The sequence below is a fragment of the Magnolia sinica genome, chromosome 1 (genome assembly GCF_029962835.1).
Source record: "Magnolia sinica isolate HGM2019 chromosome 1, MsV1, whole genome shotgun sequence".
NCBI classification, from domain to species: domain Eukaryota; kingdom Viridiplantae; phylum Streptophyta; class Magnoliopsida; order Magnoliales; family Magnoliaceae; genus Magnolia; species Magnolia sinica.
In genome coordinates, this window is record NC_080573.1 from 9,794,000 (window position 1) to 9,812,125 (window position 18,126).

General features: G+C 38.6%; 2 protein-coding genes across 4 annotated transcripts; both read left to right on the forward strand.

The window, feature by feature from the left end:
* Window positions 1-1,608: 1,608 nt before the first annotated feature.
* Window positions 1,609-3,754, forward strand: LOC131239204 (pectinesterase 2.1-like). Its single transcript, XM_058236791.1, has 2 exons — window positions 1,609-2,560; window positions 3,022-3,754. Exons 1-2 carry the CDS (start codon window positions 1,957-1,959, stop codon window positions 3,711-3,713), a joined length of 1,296 nt encoding a protein of 431 aa, XP_058092774.1. The 5' UTR covers window positions 1,609-1,956; the 3' UTR covers window positions 3,714-3,754.
* A 5,262-nt stretch (window positions 3,755-9,016) lies between these two features.
* LOC131239207 (CRIB domain-containing protein RIC10-like) lies at window positions 9,017-18,126 on the forward strand. 3 transcript variants are annotated; one of them, XM_058236806.1, is made up of 5 exons: window positions 9,017-9,133; window positions 10,365-10,439; window positions 10,666-10,763; window positions 12,613-12,706; window positions 17,646-18,126. In XM_058236806.1, the coding sequence occupies exons 2-5, from the start codon at window positions 10,394-10,396 to the stop codon at window positions 17,864-17,866; spliced, it is 459 nt and encodes a 152-aa protein (XP_058092789.1). In that variant the 5' UTR covers window positions 9,017-9,133; window positions 10,365-10,393; the 3' UTR covers window positions 17,867-18,126. The 3 variants fall into 3 exon arrangements, with proteins under 3 accessions (XP_058092789.1, XP_058092797.1, XP_058092804.1); XM_058236814.1 differs by having other exon boundaries at window positions 17,649-18,126; XM_058236821.1 differs by lacking the exon at window positions 10,365-10,439.

Sequence of the window (18,126 nt, forward strand, 5' to 3'; positions counted from 1 at the left end):
GTAGACGTGTGACGATACCTCGTTTCAATACCTGAGGTCTTGGCACCGATTCGCATGCACTGATGGACTAACAAGCTAACAGCCCAGAAAAAAAATCCCACTATGGCGTGAGTGTGTGGGGGTTGTCTTTGCGTGTGTAAAAAAAAGTGAAAAACAAACTACTAGGCCAGGAAAAAAATTGAAAAAAGATAATCATATCAATTAAAACATTCTGTTTTTTTTTTTTTTTTCTTTTTTCTTTTTTGTTAAAATATATATTTAAGTGGGTTTGTTATAATCATTCCATCAAATATCACATATATGTAGTAATTTAGAATATTAAAATTAATTTAATTAATTAAATTCAAGTTAATATAAATATATTACAAAATTTGAATGCATTTTCTTTATAGACACTCACATACAATTTTTTAAATTCATGTTCATTCTAATTACAACCTATCGTGTATAATTAAATATTCTAATTGTGATTTAAATTCTAATTTATGTAAAATATAAGCTTTCAACCGATCCAGCAAGCTTGGTAAAATTCACTTAATCTATTAAGTTTTATCTTGATTATAGGCTTGGATAAAAATCAGATAGATCCACGACTCACGTGAGTTACTCCATTGGTTAAAATGGGGATGGGGTGACACCTTGTTGTGTAGTGTATCAAACCCTCAAACGTAGTGTAACTCACCATGATGAAAGTGAAGATATGACTATCAGCTTGATGGCAGCCACACCACAGGAACCTAAGAGGGTTTAAATGCAACTTTACATTGTTCCCATTGGTATGGCCCGGGCTGATCTTTTATATATACGGTTTAGATAAGGTTTCTTAGTTGATAGACAGAATGGATTAAAATATCCAACGTGGTCGGCTCATAGAGCTTGGTCTGTATAAATAAGGCGCTGTGCGCTAATCACGTCCGTTGAAATCGGCACCATTCCAGGCGTGGTGTTTAACTAGGAATTGTATCGTCTGCACACCTGTTTTACGAGGGTTTATATACACCGTGTTGCATATTTAAATCTACTCCGTCCATCAGGTGAGGACTCTTACTTTAACCGTACGGTACATATAAAACATCAGCACGACTAGTCTCAGATGGGCTACGGGCACGGGAACAATGTGAAAGTTCATGCGGTGTGCCCCGCCTCAGTTTTGAATATGCTGATTTTTGTATATTCACTTATACCTGTCTAGTGGGTTTGATAAAAGATACGCACCAGAGTGGCCCCACGTAAAAAAACCTATGGTCTGGATCCCATCACTTCATTCCTCATGGTGTGGCCCACCTGAGTACTCAATCTGTCTTTTTTTTTTTGTCCAGGGCCCAGAATCGAGGATAGAAATCGATGGACCGAGTGGACGTTACATAGTCAACATTGTCGGCCCCACAGATCTGAGGTAGCGTTGAATTAGGACAGAGCTGTAGCCTAGAAAGAAATTACAAAAACGTTCCATGAGCATCATTAAAAAGTCTACTGGTGGACTCTCGCTCTCCCTCTCCCTCTCACGTGAAACCCACAAAGATACACGTGCACGGACACACATGTGCACACACACGCACGTACCGAAGCTTTACTTTATATAAAGGATCTGTTAAAGAAGTTCTTACACAGCTTTGCATCATGACAGCTATCAACACACCCCTTCTTAGTTCTCCCAAGAGATCCTCGCTTGCTTTCAAAGCCCTCATCCTTGTACTTTCCATAGCCACCATCACAGCCCTAGCATCTCTTGTGGCCCACCAACTGACCATCACAAACCACTTTCAAATATGTGATCAGGCCCACCAGCCATCTTCATGCCGGGCCATCCTCTCCAATGTAGCCACCTTCAGAATTCTACCATTGACCAAGATCAAACTCCTCTAGACCATACTAAAACAATCCTTACCGCACATCGAACAGGCCACTATAGTGGCCAACAACATCCACCGTCGGATCAACGACCCAAATCAACAAATGGCTCTGTCTGATTGCATGCTACTGATGGATCTATCACATGACCGCTTGAAAGACTCCGTATCATCTCTCGACGATCCAACCGCACAATCTCATGCAAATGTACATTCATGGCTTAGTGGGGTCCTCACCAATCATGTCACTTGCTCAGATGGGCTCCACGGGTCCACCAAATCAACGATGATGATCGAGCTAGATCACTTGATGGCCCTGGCCAGTACCTCCTTGGCCATTATCAATGCCATTTCCACTTCAAATGGAGAAGAACTGATTGGACGGCGTGCCGGGGACTTCCCATCTTGGATCACGGCCAAGGACCGGAAACTTCTAGAATCTTCGCCGAACGACGTTACAGCAGACGTAGTCGTGGCCAACGACGGAAGTGGGAAATACAAGACGGTGCAAGAAGCGGTGAACGCCGCACCAGATAATAGCAAGGTCCGATACGTGATCTATGTGAAGAAGGGAACATATAAAGAGAAGGTCGATGTGGGGAAGAAGAAGAAGAACATAATGCTAGTAGGGGATGGCATGGATTCCACGATCATTACCGGAAGCCTTAACTTCATTGACGGAACAACCACCTTCAATTCAGCAACAGTCGGTATGGATTTTGTCTTTATACTTCTATCATTTACATGGAATTCGTATACTGGGTCGCGTTTGGATGAATATATATCATTTATCGTGGAAAGCTTTTCTACTCTTAAGTAGAAATGTTTTGTGTGGTTGAAATCGATTGGTGGGGAATGATAAGGACTCGAGCCCATCGCTGGCTGATGACACTATGTTTCCGTGTATGTGAGGTCCATGGTTCTGTTATACAAACCGTTCATCTGAATTGCCCACTTTTGATGGTAATGCCCACATTCTAGTTGTGTAACACGTACAACATAAAACATGCCAAAGTTAATTGGGGTTGAATATTTCAATCTGGGGACATATATCAACGGTCTGGATTGCCGAACCATGGGTCCCACATGACGAAATCTTGCATACAAGCAAACTATATATACCTCTGGTAGAGATCATTAGTGATTTCAATTCATCTCTCTTGAAATGCAGCTGCTGTCGGTGATGGATTCATCGCACAAGACATCTGGTTCCAGAACACGGCAGGGCCAGAGAAGCATCAGGCGGTCGCCCTCCGCATCGGCGCCGATCAGTCCGTCATCAACCGCTGCCGTATCGACGCCTACCAAGACACTCTCTATGCCCATTCCCTACGCCAATTCTACAGAGACTGCTCGATTTCCGGCACCGTCGATTTCATCTTCGGCAATGCGGCGGTCGTCTTTCAAAACTGCAAGCTCATCGCTCGTAAGCCCATGAGCAATCAGCAGAACTTGGTGACCGCTCAAGGCCGGACGGACCCGAATCAGAACACGGGCACTTCAGTTCAGAACTGCGAGGTGATCGCGAGCTCTGATTTAGTACCCGTTAAAGGCACGATCCCGACGTATCTGGGCCGTCCATGGAAAGAGTACTCCCGGACTGTATTCATGCAGTCATCCCTCGGTGATCACATCGCACCAGCTGGATGGCTGGAATGGAGTGGAGACTTTGCATTGAAGACATTGTATTATGGAGAGTATGCAAATAGCGGGCCGGGAGCTGGGACTAGCAAGCGGGTAAACTGGCCCGGTTATCATGTGATCACGGACCCGAATGAAGCACTGAAATTCACGGTGGGCCAGCTGATACAAGGTGGGTCATGGTTGAAGAGTACAGGAGTCGCTTTTACAGAAGGGCTGTGAATCTCCTTGTTATTTTAATAATATATTTTGTAAGTTTATAATGGTGGATTTTAATAATATATTATTATAGTTTTTCTGTGGGGCTAGGGCGGACCCCACAATGCTTACAGGAGGGATTCATTGGATAAGGCCCCATATTGCCAAGATCGGACGACCACAGCCATCAAATTAAGGGGACCTCGGATATCCACGGTCAGAGATGGCCCCCTACCCGACCTAAAAATTGCCCAACGTACGTGTTTTGCGCAGTCACATTGACAGTGGCATTGGCATGTGGTCCAATCAAGACCGGCAGGCTTCCGGCTTAAGGCCGGTAAAATGGCCTGAGATGAAGAGATGCTGGAGGTGTTATTAGAGAACTGTCGGTTGAATTGATGCGCTCAGACATTCTAATCCATTGCGGAGCACTCGATTCTTTTTATGTCAGATGAGGCGTGTGGGGCGCACCAGAATCACTTCAAACTTATCAAATTTGACCCTAGACCTTAGAGAAATTTCCTTCTGTACGACCCATTTATGGCCCACCAGCCATTTTAAGCCCACTTCTTTTTAAGCTTCCAAGAATACTCCCCTATGTACGGACGACTTTTCAACGGACCAAAATAAACCCCTCATTCCTTCCTTCCGGAAGCCGATTGGCTGGTGTGCGAAGACGAGCGCTGACGCTCCTCGACATGGCCGCCACATTGATGTATTTGTTATATCCACACCGTTCATCCATATTTCGAGATCATTTCAGAGCATTATCGGCAAAAAAGAATCATATCCAAAGATCAACTGGACCACACCACATAGCAGCGGGAAACTTGATTTTCACTGTTAAAAATTTCTTAGGGCCCATCATAACATATATTTTCCATCCAATCTATTCATAAGGTCACAAAGACCTGGATGAAGAGGAAAAACAAATTTCATATTGATCTAAAGCTTCTGTGACCCATAAAAGGGTTTCAATGGTAGACTTTCAATCCTCTACTGCCTTTTATAGTGTGGTCCACTTGATAGCTAGATCTCTCTAATGTTTCGTCTCAAGCCTTAATACGAGTTCGCCAAATAGATGGACGGTTTGGATATAACAAATATCATAATGGGACCCACAAAAAGCAATGGGATTACAACAGGTAAAACAAAAACAGCCTGCTCGATCTGGTCGGCCCCGACTCGCTGTCCCACCCGTGTATTTTTTATAAATATTTTTTTAAAAAGTATTTTTTTTGCAAAGAGAAGTTTTTCTTTCCACCAATTTTCTCTAATACATATTTATATAAATATGTATATGTAAGTATATAAAAGTTTTTTTGTCTCTTTTTATTCATTTCTTTCTTTATTAATTAATAAACATATCTCTTAAACCGAAATGAGTTACTTGACGTACCATATAGGATTTTGGGGTAGGAGATGCTACTTTAGCTAACCAACCTACTTATTTTCCAAGATTCTATTAGGTAAATGGTTGAAAATTCATTTCATTCACTAGAAATGGCCGTGAAGTGAAGGGAATTGACCGTGAATCTAAACGGAATCACTAGAAATTACGGTGAAATGCATGATAATGACCATGAATTGAAGTGAAATGACGGTGAAATGCATGAAAATGACGGTGAAGTGAAGGGAATTGACCGTGAAGTGCATCAAAATGACCGTAAATTTAAACGGCATCGTTGGAAATGACCGTGAAGTGAAGTGAAATGACTATAAAACGCGTGGAAATGACCGTAAAGTGAAGGGAATTGACCGTGAAGTGCATCGAAATGACCATGAATCTAAACGGAATTGCCAGAAATAACCATAAAATGCATGAAAATGACTGTGAAGTGAAGCGAAATGACCATGAAATGAATGAAAATGACCATGAAGTAAAGGGAATTAACCATGAAGTGCATTAAAATGATCGTGAGTCAAAACGGAATCACTGGAAATGACCGTGAAATGCATGGAAATGACCATGAAATGCTTGGAAATGAACGTGAAGTGAAGGGAATTGACCATGAAGTGCATGAAAATGACTGTGAATCTAAACAAAATCGTCAGAAATGACCGTGAAATGCATGAAAATGACTGTGAAGTGAAGAGAATTGACAATGAAGTGAACGGAATTGACCGTGAAGTGCATCGAAATGACTGTGAATCAAAACGGAATCGCCGAAAATGACCGTGAAATGGATGGAAATGACTGTGAAGTGAAGCGAAATGACCGTGAAATGTGCGGAAATGACCGTGAAATGCATCAAAATGACCGTGAATCTAAACGGAATCGTCGAAAATGACCGTAAAATGCATGGAAATGAGCATGAAGTGAAGCAAAATGATCGTGAAGTGAAGGGAATTGACCATGAAGTGCATCGAAGACCGTGAATCTAAACGGAATCGCTGGAAATGACCATGAAATGCATGGAAATGACCGTGAAGTGAAGGGAATTGACCATGAAGTGCATCGAAATAACCGCGAATGTAAACGGAATCACCGGAAATGATCGTGAAAAGCATGGAAATGACTGTGAAGTGAAGCGAAGGGAAATGATCGTGAAATGCATGGAAATGACTGTGAAGTGAAGGGAATTGACCGTGATGTGCATCGAAATGACCGTGAATTAAAACGGAATCGCTGGAAATGACCTTGAAATGCATGGAAATGACCGTGAAGTGAAGCGAAATGACCGTGAAATGCAAGGAAATAACCGTGAAGTGAAGGGAATTGACCGTGAAGTGCATTGAAATGACCATGAATCTTAACGGAATCGCTAGAAATGACCGTGAAATGCATGGAATTGATTGTGAAGTGAAGCGAAATGATCATGAAATACATGGAAATGACTGTGAAGTGAAGCGATTTGACCGTGAAATGTATGGAAATGCCTGAGTGAAGGGATTTCAGGCATCGAAATGATGATTAATGACAGAATACTAATTATAAATTTGAATATCTATATGTTGAAATTTTTATTTTTTTTTTTTTTTTTTTTTTTGGTAAAGCTATTATTTTTTTTTTTTTTAATATTTATAAGTTTTTAACTTATTTGTTAATTTTTTTAAAATTTGTTTGATTTTTTTAGTTTTTGTTTTTAAAAGGTACATAAATTCACCCAATTTGAATCTAAAATTACTGGGTAAGGTTTCCAACCACCCTGGGCCATATTTTATCGAGGGTTAGTCAATGTGTTATGAAAGCCCTTCCAGTATTCAGGTAGACTGGATGATTGGAAACTACAGACAGAGCAATGCTCATCCTCTAAACTGCTTCCCTTCATGTTGCCCACCTGAATAATAGATGGGCCTGATTTTTGGGCCTCATGCATGCGTTGTGGTGTGGTATCTATGGTTAGTGGATTTATATAATCATTAGAGTGGGCCTTATAAATATCAAGGGTGGATGTCTCTCCCAACTGTTTCCCTTAGTAAGGTCCACCTAAAGCATGTGTTAGTCTGATTTTTTTTGCCATTACCTCAATGTAGGATTGCACATCTAATGGTTGGATCATAGTGGATTTTACACACTGCAACACGGTGGGTCCTTAAAATTAAGATCAAGAGAGTGTTTGTGTGTGTGTGTTTTTTTGTTTTTTCGGAAAATCTTTGAGCAATTGGAGAGTGACGCTCAACTTTGGTTTTTTATGGGGCAACTATATTGTTGTAGGTGAAATCCATCCCGACCATTAGATGTGTAATCTTATATTAGGCCAAGGGTAAAAAAACCATTTTGGCACGTGATTCAAGTGGGCCACACCAAAGGAAACGGTTGCAAGAGAGACGTCCACCCTTGATTCTTATAGGGCTCACCATGATAATTATATAAAGTTCATTCCAACCATTTGATTTCATACCAATATTTTGGCATGGGCCCAAAAACCAAGCTCATCCATCATCCAGGTGTGCCACATCAAGGGAAACAGTTCAAAGGGTGAGCCTTGTCCTTGTAATGTTTCCAATCAGGTAGCCCAATCAAAGGTAGATTTCACATCAACATGAAATTTGAGCCCACCCAAGTCGTGGACGGTTTATAATAAGTCATGTGAAATAACTCCTCCCTCTAATGTGTATGTAAAATAACTATCATTCGAGGCCCACCATGATGTGTACATGAGATTCACTCATATCATTATATCTGTAATCCTACATTAGGCCCATGGCAAAAAAATCACGCCGGCCACTGATTCAGGTGGGTCACACCATAGATAACGGTTGGGAGGGAGACATCCACCTTTGATATGTACATGACCCATTGTGATAACTAAAAAAATAAAAAATAAAAAATAAATCATTAGATACCACACCAAAACTTAGGCTTGGGATCCAAACATTATGCCCATTTTTTATTCAGATGGGGCACTCCGAGGGAAACAGTTTGGAGGGTGAGTGTTGCATTGGTGTGATCCACTTCAAACATAGATGGGGCTGATTTTTGGCCATAGGCCTATGATGGGGTGACACAACTGGTGGTTGGGGTGGGTTTAAAAAAACACTACGGTGGCAACTCCTTTCCAGAAAGAGAGATATTTTAGGCGAGATTGAGAGAGGATTGGATGGCATATACATAGAACGGTGGACCCCACACATAATTTGAACGGTTTTAATAGTGCAACTTCCCAATCAACTGTTACCACTGTGCAGCCCCACCTGATCTTTGAATCAGCCTGATTTTTGGGCCTTGGTTCAAATTTAGGTTGGTGCACTTGATGGACAGGGTAGATCTCATCCACAGTGTCCATATAACATCCACTCCATCAATTTGTTTCCCCAACTCATTTTGGTACATGAGAAGAAGAACGAAACATTAAAAAAAAAAAAAAAAAGAAGATCTGCAGTTGAAAGCTGGGTGGGGCCTGATGTTTGTGGGACACCATCCCATCTATCTGTTTTTTCAGCTCATTTAAAGATCTGATCCCAAAAATGCGGCTGATCGAAAATTCAATTGGGCCACACGATAAGAAAAAAGGAGGGAGGAAAATGCCCGCAAATCCACGTGGAGAAAGTAAAGGTATTGATTTGCTCTTGAACAACCCAAGAGGTGGACGGTCCCGATCCACTATTACCCCCGCCATGTGTACGGTGGAGAAGAGCCTCTATCATACTATGGTGGGCCCGGCTCTACCATATAAGTTCCTCGTATCGAATGAGACGGAGAGGGACCTCAACACCACAAAATGTCCCTAACCAATTAAAGACATTGAATTTCTCCTTTAAATTCTTCACTCCCATCTTATTCGGAGTTCGTATGGCCGTTGCCTTTGTTTTTCCAAACATCTCTCTATAGAAAAAACTCAGAAAAAAAAAATCCTTGTTGGGTTTTTTTTTCTTCCCATTGATTCGCTAACGTTTCTCTCCACATTAGATGATGATGATTGAGGATGGAATGTGGAGAGAGGAGGTTCTTTTTTGTATTTCAAACTCCTTTCCATTCTATTAATAACATTTCTACAAAGGTATGTTTTCTATCAACCCTTTTATTTCTTTTTGATTGCATTGTTTTCTCATTACCTTTTATTATTGTACATGAGCATTGTATAATTAGCCCAAGATACCATGAATCAATGTCCTTTAAAATTGCATGGGATTGGACTGCACACCTAGCATGTATTGATGATCTGAACCGTTCATTCATCAAGGGCGACCATGGATGCACCATAGTAGAAAATCACAGCAATTGGACAATCCTAATAATTTAAACAAGCATAGAATCAGTGTTTTCTGCACTGCATCTTTTATTTGTCTTGGATTGTCCTATTGTTGTGATTATGGTTTCATGATCTATTTATGGACCCTTATAATGAATAAATGGTCCAGATAATCGTACAAAGATACCGCACGTGGGACAAAGTTTGGTAATCCTACATGGATTGGATCTCTTCCCTTAAATCCACCTTCACCTAGGGGTGCAACTTGGGGAGGTTAGGTTAGGTTGGGTTGAGGGGTCAACCTGAGCTCAACCTGACCTCAAGAGGACCCAACCCAACTCAAAGTCTTCTACACTCGATCCAACCTGACCTGGCTCAAATACATGTGGTTGTTCCCAACCCGACTTGACTTGATAAAATTAAATTCAAAGAGAATGATTTTGAATTTTTTTAGTATATTTCAATATAGTCCTCTAAATATATATAGGAGGAATGACCCCAATCAAAATGATTACAATCAAATCAAATCTAATAAAAATTAAAAAGATACAAAGGTGAAATAAACTTTTTCCTTACAAAAGATGAATATAATCTTTTTCTACACCCAGATCCATAGCTCAACTAGCAGACTGAGTGGAGATACCTCGTTTCAACACTTGAGGTCTTGGTATCGATCCCTGGTGGGGGTGGCTAACATGGAGTGTGTGTACTGACATGGGTGTGTACTAACAAGCTAACCCAAAAAAAAAAAAAAAGAATATAATCTTTTTCTAAACTGTCCAATTTTCCTAATATAACCCGATATGAATTTGCTCAACCTGAAAACAACTTGAATTAAAATCAGGTTTCTAACCCAAACCCAACATGACTTGAACTCTGGTTGGGTCAATAATTTTGTTCAGCTAAACCCGAAACCAAGTTGCAGCTCTATTGACACCATGATACTCATAACCATCTCATAGTCCACATACACCCATCTCACAACATCATCTCAAACATATTTGTAATCTTATTGCCTCCTCCTTTTTTTTTTTTAAAGGGATTGTTGGATTGGAGAGTTTCCCATAAATGAAAGGGTTAGTCAAGGGGTTCAAAAACATCTCCCACATATTTGGTAATTTCATTGGGTTATACTTCTTTCATTCTTTATAGTAGATTTTTTTTCATAGATTGAGAATTCTTTAGGGTGTGTTTGGTTGTACTAAATATCATGAAATCATTCTTTGGAGTGCAACCAAATGCAGCTTAGGCTTTTTTTTTATTATTATTTTAAATTTTTTATTTTTATTTCCATGCTATTCTGTTCATGGCTAACTAGATGTAGTCATGTTTTATTGTAGTGTACAAGGAACATGAGATGGAAATTGGGTTGCCAACTGATGTAAGGCATGTAGCACACATAGGGTGGGATGGGTCACCTGCGTCTGCTCCATCTTGGGTATGAAATAGACTACCCCTATCACCTGCAGGAGTTCATGCACTTGTCGTGCAGGATATCTTTCCTGCCAATGTGTCACTTGTGCAGGATTTCTGTACCATGCTGCACGTAGAAACTATTTTCGTTGCACCAAAATCAGGCTGGTCTACTCAATAGTAAACTTACGGTTGAACTCGATGTGCAAGTGTGGCCCATCTAATGAGCTGATCGGCCTGATTTTGGACCGGAGCCATATAGTGAGTTCTACCAAATACATTTTATGTTGTCCGAATCCCAACAACTCCTAATATAGTTTATAAGAAAAGCGTCACGTCTACCTGTCAGATGTGTATATATAATGAAAAGCAGAAGGTTTTGCTTTTGTAATGTAACAGTTTTGTCCTTTTACTGCATGGATCACATCTAGTGTATAGAACGCTTTTTCATTACGCCATTTTAGGAACAACAGGAATGGCATAGTGGTGCGCAGTAAAAAGGATAAAGATCATTATCTCCTTCCTTAATAAGTACTTTTGAATTTACAATAAGAGAAATACTTTAAAATGAAAATAGAAGCTTATATGTTTTATTGAATAGAATCACTTAAAAAGCACAAATGATGACTTTAAATAGTTAACACATGCTCAAAACTCCAACTCAAGATTGAACAATATTTCAAAAATAGAAAATTTGTTAAAACTACTAAAAATCGCATGGATTCTAAAATCTCCATCAAAATCCTAAAATAAATATACAAATCCAAGTAATAGTGCCCCTAAAACACATAAAAGACGACAATAAAAAAAAAAATATTTAAATTAAATAAGTTCTAACTTTATATGCAATTTTGATCTATAAACGGTGTATTTTTGCAAAATCAGTCTAAATGAAATCATCTATTAGAGTCTCAACCTTGTTGACTTCTATTTTTGTTTTTGTTTTTTTTTTTTTCACACACTTACGCATCGCATGGGCGTTTGAACTTATGATCTTAATGTTGAAACATAGCCTATCAACTGCCGTGCCATAGAAACAGACCTGACAACCATGTAGAGCTCATTGAGACCTCTTTGACATAATATTATGGATGAAAATTGGAGAATGGAGTAAAAAGAGATGCGTATTGGAACATATAATATGTGCCTAGGCTGTTTTCTTTCCTTGGATCAAACTTTTTTACTCCCTGTTATTTTCATCCAGACCATCCATGAAGTCCTCTCCTACTCGTTCAATAACATGGAATCCCCTACAGTTCTTGATTGCAAGCAATTCGTGTTTTGAATGTCTGCACAAGTGGCATGTTAGCAAGAATGTAGAAAGAAGTTTGCTAGAATACATCCTAATTATGTATTGATGTATTGAAGTAGCTAGGGTAAATCAGCGCTCTAGCCATTGGATTTGTGTTTGTTTCAATGACCCAAGCCATTTTATGTGATGGGGCTCCTCTTGGATGGGAGGATAAACCATAAAACTCTTATATTAAATATTTCAAACCTTTGATTGTACAAATGTTATAGTGACCATCCATATTCAGGCAAAAGAGCCAACTTAAAAAAGGATTGAAATAGTCACATTTAAGAGGTTCTATTTGTCATTTATTCACCATGCAAAGTGAAACTTATCATCAAATGGTTTGGATCATTGGAAGATGGCCAGATTCAAAGGCTACAGTTTTGAAATATGTTATTGCAATACGTCTGGATATATTCTAGCAAATGTCAAGTGCAAAACTGGCCTGCAAGACAAGTTAGCATACCTTAATGTATAGGTGATGTGTTCTCTTCTATTGAGTGGATGTTTTCATTTTATTCTGAAAATGACTCTCTCTTTTTTTGGGGGGGGGATTTTGTTTTCACTTGAATCTGTATAGATGAGCGAATTTACAAAGGAACCTGAATTTTCAGCTCTGTCACTGAGTAGCTTCGGCCAACCAAGGGATCCAAACGCAATGGACTCTTCTCAAGGTACATTGCTCTTCTTATAAAACACCAGAAATGATACCCGAACCTGCCCTTTCGATGCATCCACCCTTTTTCTAATTTTCATATTAGAATAGTTTTGGCATTAGATTAGTTCTATTACTAAAAATAGAAGAGGTGTATATGCATGCATAGAATTCCCTACCATTTTATTAGCAAAGGGAGCGTTTGGATTGAGAGACGACACTTTGGAAATGAATTTGATTTTCGTGGGCGTTTGCATCCGCTGTTATTCGTGTAAGAAAGCAACTGTGGAATTCAATTTCCATTTATAAGGTTTTACTAAAAATCAATGGATATTTTTTCCCAAGTTTATACTAAGGGCCTGTTTGTTAACGCTGAATTTTTGCACTTAACGCGGAATTGGGAATATGTTTCGTGTTTAGTGGGGTTTGTTAATTCGTCGTTAACGCGGAAGAAGGAAAGTGCTAAGTGGTTTTTCACTGAATTCTTTCTTTGATAGGAGTCTGCTTAACGGAGAATGCGAAATGCGCACTCAGTGCATTGTTCGTTAAACAAAAATTTTTGCTTTCAAAATTACCCATTCTAAGTTAGTACAACAATTTTTTCTCTTTGAATTGTTTGCGCAATACAAAATCAACTTTTAACCCATGAAACTTCTTTATGCCCCCACCATGATGTATGTGTTTCATCCATTTTTAAAGATCATTTTAGGGCTCGGTATTAAAAAGAGAGGAATATAAATCTCCGGCGGACCATACCATAGGAAAACAATATTGATTGGATATCCATCATTAAAATTTTCCTAAGGCCCAATGTATTGTTTATTTAACATCCAATCTATTGATTAGGTCATATAGACCTAGATGAATGGAAACAACAAAGATCAACTTGATCCAAAACTTTTCTGGCCCACAAAAAGTTTTTAATGGTCAACGTTAATTCAACATTGTTTTCCTATAATGTGGTCCACTTGAGATTGTGATATACCTCATTTTTTGTCTCGTACTATAAAATGATCTAGAAACATAGATGGACGGCATGAATGAAACACATACATTATGGTAGAGCCCACATAGCACCGACCATCAGCCATTGGCGAGTGGCAGGAAAGTGTCCAGTCTCTTTCCGGACACGGATTTCCTGTAAAAGCCTTTCACAGGAAGTTCCCGCGCTAGGAACGCAGGTGGGGCCACTGGGATGTTTGTGATAAATACTCACCGTCTATACATTTTGTGAGTTCATTTTATAAAATAAGGTCAAAAATGAATCGTATAAAATTCCCAAGTGGGCCGAAAACGTGATAATTGAATCGTCCACAGTTGAAATATTCGCAAGGCCGCAGAAGTTTTGAATCATGCTAATATTTGTGTTTTCGGTTCATCCCAGTAGGAATGACGTTATTAATGGTATGGATGGCATGTAAACATCACTGTTGAACCTAGGGAAGTTTCAATGGTAGGAATTTCCCTAAATACCTTTTCATTTAGTACGGCCCACTTGAGTCCTGGATCCACATTAATTTTGGTCTAATCTCCTAATATTAGCTCACAAAATGGATGGACGGAGTGGATTCCTGACAAATATCACAAGGGCCCCACCTAAGTTCACAGCGCAGAATCTTCCTGCGAAGGGCTCTCGTGGGAAATCCATGTCCTTCGTGACTCGCTACTGAAGTTACTTCACCAAGTTATGTGGGCCCCATTATGATGTATATTTTGTATCCATGTTGTCCATCTATTTGGAAATATAATTTTAGGTAAAGATCCAAAGAATGAATCAAAGCCAAAGCTCCAGTATACCTCACCACAGAAAACCGTGGGGAGAGTGACGCCCACCATTAAAAACTTAAATAGGCCACAAAAGTTTTTGATCAAGCTGATATTTGATTTTTCCGTTCTTTCATGTCTGTGTTAACTCGTGAACAGGTTGGATTTCAAATAAAAATCATGGTGAGCCTTAGGAAGGCTTCAACGGTAGGCATCAATCTTGCCACTGTTGTTTTGTGGTGGGGTCAATTTCATATTTGGATCTGCCTCATTCTTTAACTCATGCTCTAAAATTAAATCTCTAAATAGATGGACGGTGCAGATAAAGCACATACATCATAGTGGGCCCACATACATCATATTGGGCCCATGGAACTTATGACATCACTTCAGCAGCAAATCTAGCTATTCAACTCAGTAGCTAATCCGCGTCCAAGTAGGATGCAAATTGGTTGGTGTACTTCACATCAGCTATATAGCTGCTAGTTCTGTGGGTCCCATCATGAGGTATGTGTTATATCCAAATTATGGGTCCCATCATGAGGTATGTGTTATATCCAAACCATCCATCCATTTGGTGAGCTCATATTAAAGCTTGAGACGAAAAATAATCTGCATATGATTTTTAGGGTCATAGAAGCTTTGGATCAATATGATTTTTGGGGTCACAGAAGCTCGTATTAAAGCTCGAAAAAGGATGTGAATTGAAACCCAAACTTAAATAGGCCACGGAAGTTTTGGATCAATATGTTTTCACTTCATCTGATTTGTAATGACCTTATAAATGGTTTGGATAGCATATAAATATAAGATGGACCTTATTTGAAGTTTTTTTTGCTAATGATTTTATTTTCATTTAATAAAAAATAATTTCTTTATAATGTAAAACATTTTCAAACGAGAGATAGGGGCAAATGTGTCAAATTAACATATTTCAGATATTTAAGATGTTTGTTAACAAACCGTTTGTTTCAGATTCAATAATTAATTTTTAGACTTCAGTCATAATTATCAAACAAGTTTTTTTTACTTCAGATTTCAGATCCGAAGCTGGATTTCAGATTCGGGCTTTAGACTTCAGATTTAACAAACGGGACCTAATTGTGGATTTCTAAAGATATAATGAAGCAGCTCCCGCCTTTGACTATTGACTTTTTAATATTTCTATGAAAAAATTACTCTAAATGATTAAGAATTCCATGTGGCATATACCTAAAACTTGAACAACCTAAATAATGTTAGATTGATCCTTCAAGGTAAGACTCCCGTGCCACTTTAGCACCATTTAAAAATGGTGATGACTCTTTCGACGTGCATATGCATGGTTCTATGGAAATCCATATTGATCTAATGATGGATGGAGCATAAAAAAATTACATCTGATTTTCTCTTTAATTATTTGCATTGACTGTTTGGATTGCATCATACCATAATTTGAGTTGTACGCAGACTATATTTGCCGACAAGTAGCATAGCCTGATAATACTGTCTTTGGGTTGCTTTCACCTTCTTTTTTTTTTCCCTTAATATTTTTCACTTCTTTAGATTTCGTTTGGCCAGAGAATAAGAGGAATGTCTACTACCAAGGTTTAAACAATGCACATCTTCGAATTTTCCTTTAGGGGCCTATTTGAATTGGTGGAATACAAAGAGTAACCGTGGAAATTAGGAAGAACTTTTTTTCCACATATTTGACATTTTCCACCTATTGTGATAGTAAAGTAACATCTGAAAAATGGTTTTCTTTTCAACAATTTTCATAGAAAGGGTGCTTTTCTTTTCCTAAATAAAAATAAAAATACTTGACAAATCCATTTTCATAATTTTTGAAAAATAGATTCACTTTTTAACTATTGACGTTTCCATATTTTTTCAAAAGTCATAAAAACTAAAACATTCTTTTAAGATTCCTTTTCATCCATGTTCTTTTCCCATAGTCCAAACGCACTGTTAGAGTGTGTTTGGCTGTACCAAGCATCATTAAATTTCATGATATTCATTGCAACCAAATGCACCCCTAGAAATCAAAGCATCATACTAAAACATTTAATAGTTTAAGATTTTAATTTTCATAACATACCACTTTTCAGCACCAACCAACAAAACCTACCAATATATATATATATAAACAAAGCTCTAAGCATCCATTTCTGCAATCCAAACATTACTAAAATGTGGCACAAATGGATGGAATCTGAACCATCAATTTCATATTTTCATATTAGATTATTTTTTGGCCTTTTAATTGGTGGCATGCAAATAAACACTCAAAGGAAGAAGAAAAAAAATTTATCAGCAGCGACTCTCAATAAGTAAAGAAAAGCCCATTTATTAGATGTTTAAGATAGTCCAATGTTAACCAATGAGGAGCCCACATGATGCCTAATTCGGATGATCATATTCAAGTGCCATGTGTGTTGAACACAATCTGGAGGCAAAAAAATGTCGTACCTCTAGGGGTAGTTAATTCGCTCTCTTCTATTAGAACTTGTTTGACATTAATACAAATTGCATGCTTGACTTTTTTGACATTAGTACAAATTGGAGGCACGGAAATGTTATGCTTGTAGAGGGAGGTAATTCACTCTGTTCTATCATAACTTGTTTGACATTAGTACAATCTAGACGAACGAAAATGCCATGCCTCTCTAGAGGGAGGTAGATTGCTCTCTTCTATTACAACTTATTTGACATTAGTACAAACTGGAGGAACAAAAATGTCATGCCTCTAGAAGAATGTAATTCACTCTCTTCTATCACAACTTGTTTAACATTAGTACAAATTGGAGGCACAAAAATGTCATGCCTCTAGAGGGAGGTAATTCACTCTCTTCTATTGCAACTTGTTTGACATTAGTATAATCTGGAGGCACAAAAATGTCATGCTTCTATAGGTAGGTCATTCTCTTTCTTTTATTACAACTTGTTTGACATTAGTATAACTTGGAGGCACGAAAATACCATGCCTCTAGAGATAGGTAATTCACTCTCTTCTATTACAACTTGTTTGGCATTAGTATAATTTGGAGGCACGAAAATGCCATGCCTCTAGAGTTAGGTACTTTGCTCTCTTATTTTACTTGTTTGACATTTGTATAATCTAATTAAAGGCATGAAAATGCCATGCCTCTAGAGGTAGGTAATTCACTCTCTTCTCTTACAACTTGTTTGACATTTGAACTTCCATATTTTAGCAGATTTTGAACAAGACATGGGACTCCATCAGGCTTTAGGAAACTCCCCAGAAAATGAATTGCCGAAAGCTCGAAAGAAAGTAAAGCGGAAAAAGAGCAAGGCTTGTTCTACCAAGGCTTCTTCCTCGAGATCTTCCACAAGATCATCTAAATCCAAGGCTCCATTCACCACGGCCAACATCCAACTTGATGCCCTGGAAAGCCTGATAGGCGTACTGTGAGTGAGATCGACATGATTAGTACAAAATCCTCTTACGCTAAGGAGAATGAAATCCCATTTTGGTGCAGGGATATTCACTTAAAAGGAAAAACAAACAAAGGGCTGGACAGCCTCATATATATAAATGCAAAGGAATGTTCAATTTTCATTTGTGATATTAGTTGTCTATTGTCCAATAGAAACAATTTGATTTGTGAGATTAATGAGATGGAAGATGTTAATCCCACACGGGTGTGTATTTGCTGTGATTGGCTAACATTG

What these genes read in the sequence shown, in the direction of transcription:
- LOC131239204 (XM_058236791.1), top strand. Translation starts at nt 1,957, where the DNA reads ATGGCTCTGTCTGATTGCATGCTACTGATGGATCTATCACATGACCGC. An exon ending in CTTCAATTCAGCAACAGTCG is followed by an intron (nt 2,561 to 3,021) that starts GTATGGATTTTG and finishes CTTGAAATGCAG; the next exon opens with CTGCTGTCGGTGATGGATTC.
- LOC131239207 (XM_058236806.1), top strand. Translation starts at nt 10,394, where the DNA reads ATGAAAGGGTTAGTCAAGGGGTTCAAAAACATCTCCCACATATTTG. An exon ending in AAACATCTCCCACATATTTG is followed by an intron (nt 10,440 to 10,665) that starts GTAATTTCATTG and finishes GTTTTATTGTAG; the next exon opens with TGTACAAGGAACATGAGATG. An exon ending in CGCAATGGACTCTTCTCAAG is followed by an intron (nt 12,707 to 17,645) that starts GTACATTGCTCT and finishes TCCATATTTTAG; the next exon opens with CAGATTTTGAACAAGACATG.